Below are 17,437 nucleotides of genomic sequence, written 5' to 3' on the forward strand. Positions count from 1 at the left end.
AAAGGTGCGTGTAGATATCTCGGAGGCGACAACAGTCATTCGCCGAGAGCATGTTACATGACGCTACAGTACCGGCCCGCAGCATACGCAGAGGCCTTTCAGTAGGACACGTAGTGCCTGTGTCTTGCTAGCACAAGTTCATCAACGTGCATCCGAAGTTGTGAAATATGAGCCAGCACTCGTGCGATAGCAGCGCCATGCCCAAGCGAGGCCTAGCTGAGGTTGCTTTGGCAAGTCGTTTAAATCTCAGTTCGCACCACCTACATTTATTTTTTCTGTTTTCGTACGTCTGTTTTTCTCGTTTGTGTTCGTGTACACAAGTCGAAGGGTTGTGGTATGCTGTCGCATGGCTCTAGTTACATCGTAGACACTCTGACGTCGTGGCATCACGCCATCTGCATCTTATGTTATATCGCATTTCTTTAACGAGGAGCGATACGTTATATAATGTATTTAGGATCATCCGTTTCTTCTTGTGGGTGAACTGCGCGAGGAAGGGACAAGAAAGGAAACAAACACGAGTGCAGTTCACCCACAATTTAATATGCATCAACAAGCCCAGCAAAAAACCCTCCTCAGCTTCTTCCTCTCATCTTGTTCTTTGATTTTTTTGGGGGGGAAGATTTTTTTTCAACTACTAGCTTTCCCCGTGTCAGACAATTTCATCACATGCGCACCATTTTGTTTCTTGTTTTTTGTTTCAATCTTATCAGTGCATTTGTATAATTTGCAATGCTTGCTCCCGTGTTTCTCTCGTGCTTTCGAACTGCTTCTCCACTGCTCTTTTTCCCCTGCACGGCGCCGTTTAGGCGCAGGCGTGTCGTTATTCTCGCCGGCTTGCCTGCTTATTCGCAGAAATCGCCTCGCGATCGCCCCACGTTCGCATATCAACTGCTCCCCACCCGGCGATGTTCGGCGTTCATTAATGAATGCACCGCGACCGCTCTTCGGGTTTTGAGGACGCACGTAGGCGAATAGGGCGGGGAGGGGGTGGGGACGCGGATGATTGGCGGAGGGAGAACGAGGGAGAGAGAGAGAAAGAGAGAGAGAGAGGAGGAGGGAAGGGCTGGCTAATGGGAAACGCCGATGAAGTCGCCAGCAAGGCCGCTCGCAAGGTCAGCTCGCATAGACGCCCCCTGTCAATAATGATTTCTTCTTTGTTAAAAAAGCGGCGAAAGCTGCGGCATCGCTAGGACTCGTACGCGTTCTCCATCAACGCAACACTGTTACTTCCGTTCTTTCCTTTCCTAAGGTACTTCCTTTGTGCTGCGGAAATCAATACGTCTGTCCCGCCAATGCGAAAAAGATAATGCACTGTGACCTTTCAATTAAACAAGGTCAGTGTTGTGCCGCACGGACTGCTGTCACCCCAGTCACAGGACGCAAGTAGGAACGTAGCGATGTTCGGGTTCGAATGATCTGTGCCTATTTTTGGATATGGACTCGCCTTTACGTTATGAAAGATTTTAAAGAGGCATTGACGCTTTTGTTTGCAGATAGAAGTACTTTTTATTTTATTTGTCTTGGTTGCCACGCGTCATAATGCCAGAATGAAATTACTTACAAGCATGGAAGCCCGTTCTTATGCAGACATTGCAACGGCAACACATGATATCTATTGTCCTTGAACCATCGTTCGCACATTCTTCGGGTCCTTCTCGACCTCACACCCCTAAGTACACTTTGGCGTACTGCAATTGTCCGAAGGCACATCCAAAGTAAATGGTCGGCATCCGCTGTAGATGCCGGAGCGGAACACTTCGGACATTAGGCACTGTATTCATGTGATTGATCGCAGGTACGAGTGATGGGCTGATGTAAGTTTCCGGAGAGATACGTCCTTCACCTGATAAATATTGCGGGGGAGGGTCAAAGTTTGTGACGCACTGTTTCAGTATGAAAGAAGGATTTCTTGTTGCTTTGATTTTCTATTTGTGACGGCGCATGCGCAAAGTCAGAGACTTGGAAGCAAATGCACGCGAGGAAAAAGAAAGAAATAAGGAAAGGCAGGGAGGGTAATAATTTCCTACCCTGCACGGAGGGAAAGGGGACATAGGTACAAAAGCAGGGAGAGAAATGGGCCAGAAATAGCACTAGCTGCGCGCACACGTCATGGTGCGCTCTACAGAGCTATTTTTCATGGGCGCAGCCATACTGCTGAGCCAGTGGCGCCATCTGTGCGCTTTCTTCTCTCGCCGCCATGCTGGCTTGGGTGAATGCTCTATGCTGTATTGCCAGATGTATGCTCGGCGACAGTTGCAAGTGGTTACTTTCGGGCTCACACGGTCTACTTTGCATAACACGGCGTCTTTTTGTAACAGGTTATGTGAGACGTACTGTAGCGATTCAATTCCGCATGGCCATAGTTTCAACTGGCATTGAGGCCGACGGAGAACCCAGTGCGATGTATACGCGCATGTTCGAGCCTACACTCAGCCTCAGATATCAGTTGTGTATCTCTAAAGAGCTCGTTCCACGAAAGTGCCCATATTGCAACTTTCTCCCTGTTGTCATAAGCTGTGGTTTAGCGGCAACGAGTAGTTAAGAAGCATACCCGGCGATTGTAACATAATGAGGACCGTTCTGGTACGAAATAAGTCCGGCTGCTTATATTCAAAAGTTGTCACAATAGTATTTGTAGATACATTGCGCGACTACCTTATTTGTTAGGCGCGGTCTTCGTCCACAAATAAATTGGTTTTTGGTAACAGTAACAGTATACCGTAAAGTGTGAATCACACTCACATGCTGTAGTCGAGTGGCCAGCTGTACCCATCTATAACCAGCAGGTGCTTAGCGGTAGCTGCTGGGTTATGGATCTGTTTGTACTGTAGCAGAGGAACAGAGCATGCTGCATGACCATGCGTGACGTTATGCGGCGTTAGCCTGTGTTTTTTCTCGTGACAGATGGCGAACAAATCGGCCGATTGAGAGCTCTAAACAAGTATGATTCCCACAAGCCGCAAGGGGATGAAAATCGGTGTTTTTTTTGGTTTCGTTAGCCCCGTCCTGGACGGTGCAGCCAACCGTTTTGCGGCAACAGATGTAGGATTTTATTTATGCGATCCCCGTTGGATATTGCTGTCTTACAGGGCAAAACTGCAATGTCTAAACGCAAAGCTTATGTGTCATATTCGTTTACCAGCCGCAGTGATCGCTGTGCTGAGCCACACCTTCGGACTCACACAGGAGACTGTCGAAGGCATGGTATATTAGACTTGAAATGCAGTAGGCCGGTTGTTGAGGCAAATATTATAACGAATGATGCTTAGATATTTCGGCGTTGCATAGGTTTGACCATACGGGGAGCACTCTTACAGTTCCCTGGGTAAGCGAGCAGATAGAAGATTTTACAATTCACGCGGGCAATCCGCAGGCACCACTCCTCTTCGTCGTGAGGGAACCAATGTACACACACACACCTCGGCTGGTGCTGCACGCCGCATGTTTGACAGCCGAGAAAAAATTTCCGCATACTGTAGTTACTGCTGCATCTAAGGCCATACAGTGACCCCCCGACATACTTGACGATAAGCTGATGTCACCTCAATTTTTTCGACGAACGAAATAGAAAGTCTCCAAATTGTTCCGCAGCACGCGATGACAACACATGCAAGCAGGGACACACCGCCAGAGAGAACAAAAGGCTCGCCGTGTGGCGGTTGCCAGAGCTTTCTTCCTCGCCCAATGAGATTGTTTGTAAACGCTCGTAGAGCCCTCTTAAGTTGAAGTACTGCAGTAACGGTCTAGTTGCTTTCTGTACCAGCTATGCGCATGACAATGCCTCAAGGGTTTTCGTGTCCAAAGACGGTCTCAAGGTTAGCCAGTTTAATGCTCTCCGGAGAGGCACATGCTCGATGTCGCACCGAGGACAAAGGCGCAAGAGATGTTCGATAATTTCTACGATTCCGAAAGAATCGTACATAGACGTACCACCCGTTCCAATGAGGAATGGGTAAGTCTTTGTAAATGCCACCTCGAGCGAACGGCGGCACAACATAGCCACATCACACCGAGAAGTTCCCTAGATCTAAGGGGGCGCTCCTGTGTTTCACAACACTTTGAAATTCGAAGAAATTATGGTTTCAGAACCAGCCCGCTGCCCGGAAATACATCCGCGGTCAAGCGCAATCGCTTTCAAACATCTGTCGAAGAGTGACTCAGGGTCTGACGCGTAGGCATTTACGCCTTAATGTAAAGAGGAACGCTGAAGCCTGCTGGTGTACGGAATTCGAACCCTAAGCCTTACCGAAAAAAAAAGATAATAATAACCAGCTTCGATTCCCTATTTTGCTAGGAATATATACATTACAATAGGTGGTGTCGGAAAGATCGCGACCATGACGTGTTTTCTGCTTCTGCAAAAGCTTCCGGCGCTTGCTTCGACAGAAGCACGACCTTCGAGATTGGCTTCCGTTATTTCGACAGGCCCGTATATGGGGTTGCGATTTGCACACCCCCTACTGTCTGTCAGGGCAGAGATTACAGATGTACGGGCGCGGCGTGGTGAGCAGCGCGGACGAAAGTGCAATAGACAAAAATTCAACCAGCGCGCTGCGTTTCTGAATTTCTTTTTATGCGAAGCATATTACGAGGGCTCAACCCAGCTCCTCAGGCGCGGCGGTGACCATGAAATCACGTGACACCGTGACGTCACGACAGAGGAGAAGTGGCTTTGGCTCAACTCTTGCAAGACGGGCTGGGTGGGAATCGAACCAGGGTCTCCGGAGTGTGGGACGGAGACGCTACCACTGAGCCACGAGTACAACGCTTCAAAGCGGTACAAAAGCGCCTCTAGTGAATGCGGTGTTGCCTTAGAAACGCGCTGTTTCTAAGGCGTGCGTCTCTTGCTCAGGCGCACATTTCGTTGCCGCGCCGAACGCTGCTTTGCTCGACGCTCACCGCGTCCAATGCGGGGCGCGTAGTCGCTGCCCTGTAGCCCATTGTCTTACACCCCTTGGCGGGTCGACGGGAACGCTGTCGCGTTCCACTCTTGAAGGCGAAGAAGTAATGCATGAGTTGTTTCTTCGTCTAGCCGAACCAAATATAGCCAAGCAACAGCAGTTCACCAGGCTAAACAGTGGTTCAACAACTAAAATAAAGGCTAGTATGCTTCGCATCCTGGGCTTAACCTTACCTAAGCCACAGCCATTTTTTTCTTATCACGTCCAACCTACCAGCCCGATTTCGCTCTCAGGTAGAGGTACGTCACGGTGGACCAGGTGGTTCACTGAAGCATATGAGTTGCCAGCACAGAAGCACATCTGCATATTTCTCGGCATGTTTTGTGCGTACGAAATGCGCTCCCCCTTCGAGAATCGAGAGCCACTGATGCCATTATGAGCGAAAACAAAGCAGGTCACCCGCGGTAACGCTGCTTTTATCTCGAAACTGAGCGGCGAAGCGGTCACAATGGCCAGGCGGGCGTTTCGGGGCGTATCTGTATAGAGCAGGAAGGAAGCTCTCTGAATCTTGCAGCAATGCGTGCGTATCAAAAGAGAAAATCGACATTCGGACGGCCTAGTCATGAGGACATTAGTTATGCCGGCGACTGGACTGGAGACGAAAGAACACCGTGCAGCACAGCGAAAGCTATGGGTCACGTCAACCAACCAAAAAAATGAAAACCAACGAAAAATAACAAACAGAGCAAGCGTTCCGCCCTTGATCGCCATTGTTCGCCCTTCCCGCGGCACTGACTTAAGTCGGGGACTCTGACATCTAAATACGTGGGAAGGTCGAAATCGTTTTTGACGGCAACTACAGGCCGTGCCGTATGAGCCCTTGCCGGGTACTAGTACATATAGACAGCGCTATATTTCAACTACCTGGCACGTCGATTCGTCCTCGTGGTAGCAGGTAGACTATAAGGTACATCTGTATTTTCCAACTACCTTGTGGATAAATCTTGGCCGAAATGAGAGTGCGGAGGATAGTAACTCAAGAAAATTTAAAACCAACCTAGCTAGTGAAGCCTACTTCGTGTCTTCCTCCTCGTAATCTAGGCGTGTTTTGATAGGCGACAGATTCACGCTTATTGTGCTTAGCGTTCGAAAAACAAACGCGAGCGCTTGGAGATGCCGCAGCTGGAGCGCTGCGGCTAATCTTTGGTTGCCATAGTGATCTATAATGTGCGACATGGCCAGCTATTTTTGCAGCGATGCCTTCCGCTCGATTCTATGCCACTCTTGTCAACCACCCTTCACCTCCCGGCTGCTACCACAGATAACGTGAAGCGGAGCGTCGCTCTGACTACACACTGACGAACCGCGAAAAGGCATTGGTATCGCAAAAGGCATCACTACAAACTAGCGGTTCTGGTGGTCCTTGCCGTACCATCAGCGTAACCTGAAAAGCGAATAGAAAGTAACTGATCAGAATGCCCGTTACGCGCAATTACATTGAACTGCCCCGTGTAATGACTCTGAAGCCGGCTACAAAGCACGAAACCGTTTCAAGTGTACGTTTTGGAGCCCTAATCAAGCCACTGTAACTACCTCAGATGAACGTGGAAACGCAACAACGAATTTTAATAGCTTTATAATCGTTCGCGCTTGAATCTTTGTTGAAATTACGCAAGCGTTTTAGCAATGTACGCTCATAGTTCCATTGCTGCGACAAGAATTAGAACCAGTGACCTCGACCTTAGCAAAACAGTGGCATAGTCACTGAGACTTCCTCTAGTTGTGTGTGCGTGCTTTTAAAGTTGCATTGGCTGCATGCTTTTCAGGAGATAGAATTCTGCATTTATACAGGCTTGATTTCAAGCCCTGTCCTGAGATGCTTCGAGTGACATTCACCTCAATTCCTTGTGCTGGATATCTCACGAAAAGGACAGAGAAAAAAAATTAGAATGCTAGCAATTATAACAATGTCGAAAAGATCTTGACACATGCAACTTGCACATCGTTGTGTACGTGTATACGATGTACGTCCGCACATGAATGGATAGCATAGTCTGTCTCAGGAAAACTTTTTGTGGAGTATGTGTTTGTGCCGAATACGGACATGCGGGTTAATTAGTACGAGCTCAACAAACAAACAAACAAACAAACAAACAAACAAACAAACAAACAAACAAACAAACAAACAAACAAACAAACAGACAGACAGACAGACAGACAGACAGACAGACAGACAGACAGACAGACAGACAGACAGACAGACAGACAGACAGACAGACAGACAGACAGACAGACAGACAGACAGACAGACAGACAGACAGACAGACAGACAGACAGACAGACAGACAGACAGACAGACAGACAGACAGACAGACAGACAGACAGACAGACAGACAGACAAACAAACAAACAAACGAAGCTTGTTTTCCTTTTGCCCTAACACAGAGCACGTAGCAGCGTTTCTGATGCTCAGGAGTGAACTTTCGGCTACGGATTAGAAAACCATGGACTTTTTTATTTACATATTTTATTTCATTCCATTCATATGAATGTATTATTTAATATTTAATATTTTATTCATTATTTAACATTTTATTTAGATATTTTCGAGGAATATTTTTTACATGGCACCATTTTATACTTAATACGTCTTAAGTAAATTAACTTTTTTTAGGTCAAATATAGGTCAACAAGCTCTTCTAGTCTTTTTCGATGGGGAAATGCGTTTGGGTAATACGATGTTAAGATGAAATACGAGAAATTTTGTGCAACGCTCAGGAGAACTGGGAAGAATTTCCCAAAGCTTTCCGTTTGTGAGTGCTCTTTTCCATTGGTTGGCCGCGTGAGCTAATGTGCCCAGCATAGGTATCGGCCTGCATTTTCTCTTACCAACAATTCTAGCGCAAGAGATTTTATCGTGGAAACGGGCCCTGATAATCACGCGTGTGCCTACTACTACTACTACTACTACTACTACTACTACTACTACTACTACTACTACTACTACTACTACTACTACTACTACGGCTGCTACTACTACTACTACTACTACTACTACAACAACAACTACTACTACTACTACTACTACTACTACTACTACTACTACTACTACTACTACTACTACTACTACAGTGAAAGCTCGTTAATTCGAACTTCAATAATTCGAATTTATGGATAATTCGAACTGTACGATTTGGTCCGGCCAAGCTCCACAGAAGTCTATGTATAAAAAAGTCCGTTAATTCGAACGCGAGAAGGTTCCCTCACGGATAATTCGAACTACGCTCGCCTGGCACACGGCCAGAGAAACGCGCCTACTGCCTACACACAAGGCTGTATTGCCTCCGAAACGGGGAGAACGGCGAGAGAAGGCAAAATCGGAAAAAATCTAACCGACGCGGGGTCAGCCAGAAGGCAGCGGCGGCTGCCGCCTCTCCGTTCTACGTAACCTCCGAGATTTCTTGCCCGTTGCGAATCCTGGAGGCTTTGCAAATCTTGTACAGCTGCTAATGTTGTGCGGAGATGGCACGGCAAACGCCAAAACACAGCGAATCAAGTACGTCGCAGCTGCGCTTGCAATCAAGAACGAACGAATCAGGGCCTTCGCCACCTTCACATGTTCGGGGTCTTTGTCTCGGCAGTCTTCATCGGTTGTGTACCTCTGTTTTCAGCTTAGGAGGTATCGGCCGTCGCGATTCATTGTGATGGTGTTAAGCCTCGGCTAACGTTCGTTTCGGTGGACATCGGTGGTGTGGCACAGTCGGACCCAGAGCTTCGACTCGAAGATGGCGTGTGCCCGCGGCACACGCCATCACTTTCTGACTCGCCAAATTTCTGACATTCCCTACTGCTTCCAAATCGCAGTGTACTGTTGCTCTCCTTCACTTTCGTTAGTTCGAACTTTCGTTAATTCGAACTGAAGCGGTTTCCCTTGCGGTTCGAATTAACGAGCTTTTACTGTACTACCACTACTACTACTACTACTACTACTACTACTACTACTACTACTACTACTACTACTACTACTACTACTACTAGTAGTGTGTCTACTACTGATAACTATACGTTTGAACACGTGTGTATTCAGGCCACGCACCACATGGCCCGCCTGTGAACACAGACGCGCAATGCGTCTCCAGCCTCGCGAGTCGCTGAACTCGAACGTCGCCATTCCAATCTTGGATGAGCAAACATTAATAGCCAACGGCGCGCCAAGCGTTACCGCGACGACGTTTACTTTCGTGAGGGCCTAACGATCGAGGGGGGGACCACAATAACTTTTAATTCGTCCCCCCAGGATCGATCTACCGCCCGTGGCTTGCCGACGTTGCAGTAGCTTCCGCGTAGAGGTGAGCTCCCCGGTTGTGTCCCGAGGGTACAGTAGCGTGTGTTAGGCCCGCTTGTCCTTCAGTGTTGCCGAATAGCAAAGGGGACGACAAGAGCCACAGGTTAAAAGGAAGACAAGAAAAAATTACGCACAAAAAAACGATGCGTCTGCTTCGTTAGGCTTTAGTGGAGTACAGTATTTGAAAGAGCAGCCACAAACGAATCTCTCTTGCCGAGCGTTTCGCATTAGAGGTACCAGTAGAAGAGGACCATGAAGGATTTTGTGCGGTGTGTGGCCATGACCATTCGCTGGGCTTCAAATCCCGCAGTAGCATGAACCTCACGCTGACGGAAAAAAAAAAGCTGAACAGAAAAAACAAACAAACAAAAGAATGCTGTTCGGGGCGATGCCGGCGCGAGTGACTAAGTTGGTGGAGATGTCAATAATTCAGTACTGATTGCTTTACGAGCATAAACCACGAACCACTGCGGGACGTTGTACCGTGTCGGTGTCCGATATTTAAGCCGCGTGTCTCCTATGGAAACTGTTGCGACAGAATTCGAACGACTACGTCCCGAGTTTGAAAGCCAGCCAGTTCAATCGCGCAACTCAAATACTTGCGCCCGTGTGCCTTGCTTCGTATAGCGCAGTCTCAGAACAGAGAGAGAGAGAGAGAGAGAGAGAGAGAGAGAGCTTTACACTAACTGGAGAGCTCAGTTCAGTTGCAATCCTTGAGTTTTCTATTAGAGGCGTAATATAAAAGATGTATCAGACAATGCGTTCAAAATCCCTAACCACAGGGAAAATGCGATCACCAAGCGACATTATTGGGGTAGTAAACAACTCGAGGTAGTATTTAGACAGGTAAATACGAAAGGTTCCCTAAATAATCATTGGAAAGCTGAAGCCCGTCATATGAGAAGTTCATAAGCTCCAGGTGTGAAATAGGCTGACGATGCTAATTTACGGAGTGTGATTACAAAGTCTGCGCCAAATAAAACAACACATGAAGAAGGCGGACACGAGACAGTACGTAGGCGCCTACGTGCTCTCTCGTGTCCCCCTGCTTCGTGTGTTGTTTTATTCGGCGCCGTCTTTGTAATCATGCTTAACCAACTAGCCCACCTACACATGCTCAGTTATGGAGTGTGCACTTCAAGTGCCCTGTAGCGTTACAAAGGCATAACAGGACAGCACGTACAAACACATCAAACCTAGCTTGGAGCTCACAGGTGCTCTCACAGTAAAAATAATTACAGCACATCGAAGAAAGAAAGGTTAGTCGTAGGTGCAGCGAATTCTGCTACTCAAATCACCATCAGGTTTGTGCTTTCCATAACGCATAAACTTGTTGAGTAGTTGTTGGCAACCCTTTTAGAACACCTAACGTACAAGGTCTCCATGAACAAATGTTTATTTTCCTTTAATGGCTAAGCTCTCTCGAGGAACAATTGCTTTGTTCAAACACCAACAATACTTTTAGGTCAACCTCTACAGAAGTACTTAGACAAGGAAAAAAAAAACGAGCTTTTGCACGTTCTCTGTCTTTCTTTCTTTTTTCCATTCGAATCGTCAACGCAGCTGGCGGACCTGCACGTGTACATTATCCCCGAGGAAAGATGGCTGCGGAAGCGGAAGTTGGCTCGGAACTACGTGGTGGACTACGCCATTTCCGCCGGATTCATACGGTACGTTGGCGTGATATAGCACTTGTCTTGGTGATAGTTACAGGCGTAGTGAACCGAAATTTCCAATTCGCCATTTCATTTTAGCGGTAAATGAAGGTCCTGGGTATCGAAACTAGAACAAAAAATACAGGGAAGCCCCCACAGCATCCTAAATAATTACTGCGTTAGGGGTCTTAATCGCAGCCCCTTAAGCTCGGATTCAGATATTAGTGCAGTAACTTGCTTTTCTACGAACCAGGGGCCGAATTCACAGAGTTATTTGTTCATACGCGCTATTTGCCATTGGTTGGTCGTCTTTGCTTATGATACGTCTAGCATCAGGATTGGCTGGGATTCTTTTTTTCGTACGAACAATTCTAGCGTAAGTGCTTTTTACGAATACGGACCCGGTCTCGTGACGTCACGCGTCGTGACGTCACGTCACAGGAGGCAGCAGGACATTGCGACGCTGCGGCACTCTCTACAGCTCGCTCCGTTGCCTATTGCGCTGCTACGTCGGGCTGTGCAATCAGCAAGAACACAGCAGTCGGCCGAGCGAATCGGAGCGAGTGCCGAAACGTCGCCATGTCTGGCTCCCACGTGACCATCTGCTGCATTATGACGTCGCAGGACACACAACTCCACCTCACGGTAAACGAAACAAAACTGGTTCGCTAAAAAAAAATCTATTACTATCGTCTCCCGTTATTTCGTCCTCGGTTAGTTCGCCGGAAATTCCCGGCAAAAAAAACCATGCACTGCTATGGAAGAAAATAACTCGTTTAATTCGAACGCGAATGGCGAATCGCGCTTCGGTTAATTCGAACCGCGCCAGCGCCCCCTCGTGCGCGCCGAGGTTACTGAAAGCTTGACACACAGGAAATGCGGCAGATCGCGCTACTGCTTCCCTAGGCGACAACGCTTACGGCAGCAACCTGTCCTGGCAGCGTCGATTACGACATGCACTGTGACATGGGCGACGTCTCTTTTGAAAAAAAAAAAAAACGATTTTGTCAGCGTTGACGACAGAGTGGGGATCTGGAACAATAACACGTATATTTATTGTAATAGTGCATTGAAGATGTCTGCCAACTATGACAGACTATACTTTAAAAAGAAAGCTTCAAATTTTCCTATTTCTTTTGCCGCCGTTTGTTAATTAGGCTTTCCGGATAATTAAACCAAATTCTCACTACCGCAAGGATGAACTGATGGGAGGCGACGGTATAGTAAATTATTTCAAGCGCTGTGAGGCCTCCCGTATTTTTTCTCCTAGAGTTTTGAGATCCACGGTTTTCATTTAACGCAAAAAATTAATAGTCGGAAATGTCATGTGAGCACTGTTTTCACAAGTGTGCGGATATGACTAGACACATTTAGTTATTCGACAGCACAAAAGTGCCTTCTGTCGTGCGAAGTTGTCGATCCACTACGTATATAGAAAGTTTTCAATTATTTCCACGAGTGACGACATAAGTAATATTTCGAGTTAAGGGGAAACATCAGCTCGGGAGCACCCATCCAATACATGGCAACGGAGAAGTCGGTTTTTTTTTCGGTAACCACTGTGCTAGTTTTGATGACGTCTCTTCCATTTAAAAGAAGAAAGTTAAACTCGCGTGACTTCACGAAGAGAAGTTTTAATTTAGGCTGCAAGTTTTCCTCACGAATGCTGTTGAAAACTGCAAGACTGAAAAAAAAAGTGATGTATCAAGTTTACAATGGTGTAACTCAGCAATAAGAATGATATCACAATTCTGTAAACTGCACCTAAAGGTACATCTAAAGTGGACTAAGTTGAGGTGTTACACACCACTTTAAAGTACATAACTAATTTGTGAGTAGCGCTTCTGCAAAGAAATGAAATCTGGGGTTTTACGTGCCGAAATCACGATATGAATATCAGGCACGCCGTAGTGGTGTATTCCAAATTAATTTTGAACATGTGAGGCTCTTCTTTAACGTTCACCGTGTGCGTGGTGCGCGGGCGTTTTCTTTTTTTTTTTTGCATTTCGCCCCCATCGAAATGCGGTCGCCGCTGCCGAGATTCGAACTCGCGCCCTCGGGCTTAGCATCATATCGACATAGCCACTATGCCACGACGGGACAGGTACTTTTGCAAAACCTTCGTTATCATTTTCAAAATTTCACGTAATGATTTTATATATCAAATTTGCCCCTTCGAGATGCTCTAACGTATACATCTTACAGAGCCGCGATGCCAGTTTTCGATGCGGCTTTACGGATTTGTCGACTTCTTGCTTTGATTGTTTTAAAGTTAGCAATTTTCAGCAATATCTGTGAAAAGGGTTCATGCCTTAAATCAGAATATTGCTTCTTAGAGTCGCTGAATAATAACTTCCTATCTCAAGCACAAGAAATTTCATTCGAATCGGTTATGCGGTTGTCTCACAAACGCATTTCTGCGTTTTACATGTACCTAAGTAGGAAATTCGGAGTTGGCCTCGAGATAAAATTTTCTAATTAGTGCTCATTAAGTAGACATGGGGTAGCTCAGAAGCATCACGTACGGTGTCCTTGTATGTGTGGTGCGTTTGCTTCGCGCTAAACATATTGTAAGCAAAATGGAGTATGTAGCACCAGTATGAGAGCAAGGTAATCATAATATTTTGTCTTTACTGCTACCGCCTACCACCGACTACGCATGGGCGGCGTTTTCCACAAAAGCGTAGTCGATGGTAGACGGTAGCGGCAAAGATATATTGGTAATGCTACGCTAAATAATTCTGCTTGGGTGTGATGTTTCCGGCACTGTTATTAAACTGTGACCAGTGCATGAAGACACTAGTGGTTATTAGCCTTTGGGCCTATTTGGTATTGAGCCTTTATGCCTATTTGGTATTGAAGTACTAAGTACTATGTATAGTTTTGTTAAATTGCTAAGGTTTTGTTAAATTAGTTTGTTGGAGTGCAATGACGGTGATGTTGTGAATACACAGGATACCATATAGTGAACTGAAATGCCCTTCGCCCCCCCCCCCCCCATCTCACATAGACAACCATTCGCCGCCTTATCCATTCTTGGGCAGCGTACATACAAACGAAAGGCGAGGAAATCGAGCGCTTGTACTGTATTGTCTCTCGTGTTTCGTTTGCGCACGTGCGCAGCCTGAGAATGGATGGGTTCCAACTCGCCCGCTTTTCAATCCACCTTCTTAAGTGTAATATTATTTTTGTATATCGCACTTGTCTCATGCAATGAGCCGATGACAAGTTCGTGTATTATTGACTGGTTGTTACAAGTGTTCAGCTGCCCACACCCGCAAAATAGGAGTCCTGAAATGGCGAAAGTGTCACCCAACCGGCAGCCTCGTGAAACAGTCGAGTGGATCACGCCTTTCCCTTTTGCGAACCTTCCTCCACCTTGCGGGCTTTCGCAGAACTGATTTGCCATGGGTGTTCCGTGACACAAAGAGGGTTCGTAGGTGAACACGCCGCGATGCCACCGATATATAGCCGAACGACTTTTCAGCATTGCCTCCGAGACTACCGCACTGCGAATATCGACGTTCTGTGAGGCTGGGGATTCAGGCCGTTTAGTTTACCGTTACTCCGCCAGATAGCAGGCGCTGCTTCACCGCAAGCCGTTGGCGCGATTGATGCGAAGCCAACGACCATGCGAAACAAAGTAATAAACACCTGGCCAAACGCAAAGTGGTGGGCCCACCCAGGCAGGCAATTTATGCTGCGCTGAAAATTAGTATCGACGGCAGACGCGGTCGGGAGACGCGAGTTTCGTTTCCGCGACAAAAGAGCTCGCGCTTTTGCCAGCGCAACGTTTTGCGTTCAAATCGTCTGGCTGTTGGCTGAGAGTGATTCAGTGCGTCAGCTGTTCAACTGTTCTACTATCAAAGAGGCGGTCAAAAGCTTTCGGGATGGTGCAGTAAAGAACGTGCTCTCCACGAAAATGTGTGCGCTGGGCGAGAAAGGTCAGTGAACCCAGCTACGCTCTTGTGTTTTATTTGTACCCTCCGTGAAAATCCAGTTAGCGACTTTCACTTCCATGTGAACATTTATTTTCTACTTAGCACCTGCCTTTTGCCTTACAGCGTGGTGCACTGAAAACTTTTATCGATCTTTGATTCAGTGTAGTTGGCTTCAAGAAATAAAGTACAGTCGCGCAGGAATGTTTGTGGACCACGTAAATTGAAAAGGATTTCCGAACGTCATGGCACTTTAACAACACATTTTCAAAAAAGTGCATTATAAGTTAGGCCACATGAAGTACGCAGGCCGTCTATAAGTTTCAGACTAATCGCTGTCTGGGCAGCGAAGGAATTCGATTTTCGCGGCACTCTCTCTTGCCCTCTACAAAATCTTGTCCCCGTTTCTACTTTAGCGCACACTCAGTAATCCTCGTTTGTTTTTTATTCGTAAATACCCGCTTTCCAAGTACTTGCACGTTTAAGAAATAGTAACACCTTTCTATAACTTCATGAGAATGTCTGAAGTAGAGTAAGCGTACATGTAGGGCTATTATGTTCTCTGCGAACTGCGCGCACTTCAAGACCTTCTGAATGCACCATCCACATGTCCGTCAAACGCCTCAGCCGCTCGCCAACTTTCCCCCAAATTCCCTTAAAATTGCATTGGGCCTTCGCTAGCCATGAACGAACAAAACGTTGGTGGAGCTGAATCTGCAGGCAAGAATTCCGGATGCAGGCAGCTGATGAGCCCGTTCTCGCCGGCTATCGTAACTAGTGCCCTTTACGTGCACGACTCACGAAAGCACTTCTACGTGGTTTCGTAAGTCATACCAATTTTCGCAAAATTGTGCTGAGTCTATTGGCCAAAACCACTGAAGTCCCTAGCCCGAATTTTCCCATCATGACGAAAAACCAGCCATTAAACACTTTTTGTTATTTAATTAAGGAAGTATGGAAGAGCAGAACAATTGCTGGACCAAACGGTCGGTCAATCGAATTGCTCGTGCCAACAGAGTCCTGCCCACTGCTCGCCTGGTGGACGTGCGGCGGGAGATCAACCGGCAACTTGGCCACGACGTGGTTCCCAAGGAGTACGTCTTCCTTCGCAGCGTCGGAAGGAACTTCACCCAGGTAACGTGATGACGCTATCTTCGCGGAAGACGCTGAGCGAATGCTCAAGTGTGCTCGCCAACATTACCGCTCTCCCGGAATCGCAGAATTAAGTAGATGATGTCGACACACACGCGGGGAACGCTGTTGTGTATCCGTTTACAGTTACGACTGCATACCTAGCTTCTGACGTCATTAGAATGCTCAACATGGTGGCCACGTGCTACGGTGGACGTGTACGGCAATACCAGAAGGTGTATCCGGGAAGCACAGTGTAGGTGGCGACACTTAGCGATGCTGTGATGAACGGCAGCGAGGTAGAAACATTCTTGGGCCACATGACTCCTAAAAAAATAAGAGGGATGTAGACAGAGAGAAGGCAGGGTTGTTAACCAGAAAAGCCAATGATTAGCTACCTTATGCTGAGAGAGCAGAGTAAAAAAATATATGTTTGAACAAGAATAAAAAAATCGAGGGGCTTGAGTGTTATTAGCTCATGTTCTCATTCATGTTCAGATGCATGTTCTCGCTATATATATCATATCATGAGAAGCCAACAAACAAAGACACCAAGGACAGCATAGGGGAAATTAGTTGTACTTACTAATTGAATTAAAGAAATTATAAATTATTGGGAATGAAAGTGGATGAAAAAAAAACCAACTTGCCACCAGTGGATAACGATCCCACGTCTTCGCAATACGCGTGCGATCCTCTACGTAGGTGAGCTATCACTGCGCCATTCTCCCATCCACTTTCTTGGGCATTTATGTTTACGGCCCCTCCCCTCTCTTAAAAGGGGAATAAAGTTCATTCATTCATTCATACTTCTAGAACTAACCTTGGGAGTGTTAGCCAGCACCAACACTCACGAACCTTGGAGGCGGACGTGGGTTATCATTTCTGCCGCAGGCGATACGAGTACCTAACATTCTTAAGTGAAGGCAACTGGTCAATAAACCCACACATGCTACCCAAAGGCATCAATGTTGCCGGATTTGAGCCCCTCCTTACGTAATGAACGCGAAAGAAATGGGGCCAACACACACACACACACACACACACACACACACACACACACACACACACACACACACACACACACACACACACACACACACACACACACATATATATATATATATATATATATATATATATATATATATATATATAGAGAGAGAGAGAGAGAGAGAGATAGATAGATAGATAGATAGATAGATAGATAGATAGATAGATAGATAGATAGATAGATAGATAGATAGATAGATAGATAGCTAGATAGATAGATAGATAGAGATAAGACGAAATGAACGGGTTCACGTATGCAGCCAGCACCACGCGGTAAGAGGCGCTCGAGCGGACCAGCTTCAGATAGCGCGTAATTGCCTTCGCCGCCTAGTCGCCGCATTACTTCGAACATCGATTGGCTCTGCATATCGAATCGAAGACAGCGGTACAAAAAGAGTGGTCGACATTTTC

The 17,437-nt window shown here is 46.7% G+C and overlaps 1 protein-coding gene across 2 annotated transcripts in view; it reads left to right on the forward strand.

Moving 5' to 3' along the window:
• Positions 1-17,437, forward strand: part of LOC135912717 (platelet binding protein GspB-like) — a 129,428-nt gene that overhangs the window by 5,785 nt on the left and 106,206 nt on the right. Inside the window, exons 2-3 of one of the 2 annotated variants that reach the window (XM_065445236.2) lie at positions 10,813-10,919; positions 15,859-15,976. In XM_065445236.2, the coding sequence (XP_065301308.1) occupies positions 10,813-10,919; positions 15,859-15,976 (225 nt within the window). Of the gene's footprint in view, positions 1-10,812; positions 10,920-14,765; positions 14,849-15,858; positions 15,977-17,437 lie in introns of those variants that run through there. The other variant, XM_070524721.1, reaches the window with a different exon arrangement.

This window comes from Dermacentor albipictus, chromosome 9, assembly GCF_038994185.2.
Source record: "Dermacentor albipictus isolate Rhodes 1998 colony chromosome 9, USDA_Dalb.pri_finalv2, whole genome shotgun sequence".
In the NCBI taxonomy this organism is placed as follows: Eukaryota; Metazoa; Arthropoda; class Arachnida; order Ixodida; family Ixodidae; genus Dermacentor; species Dermacentor albipictus.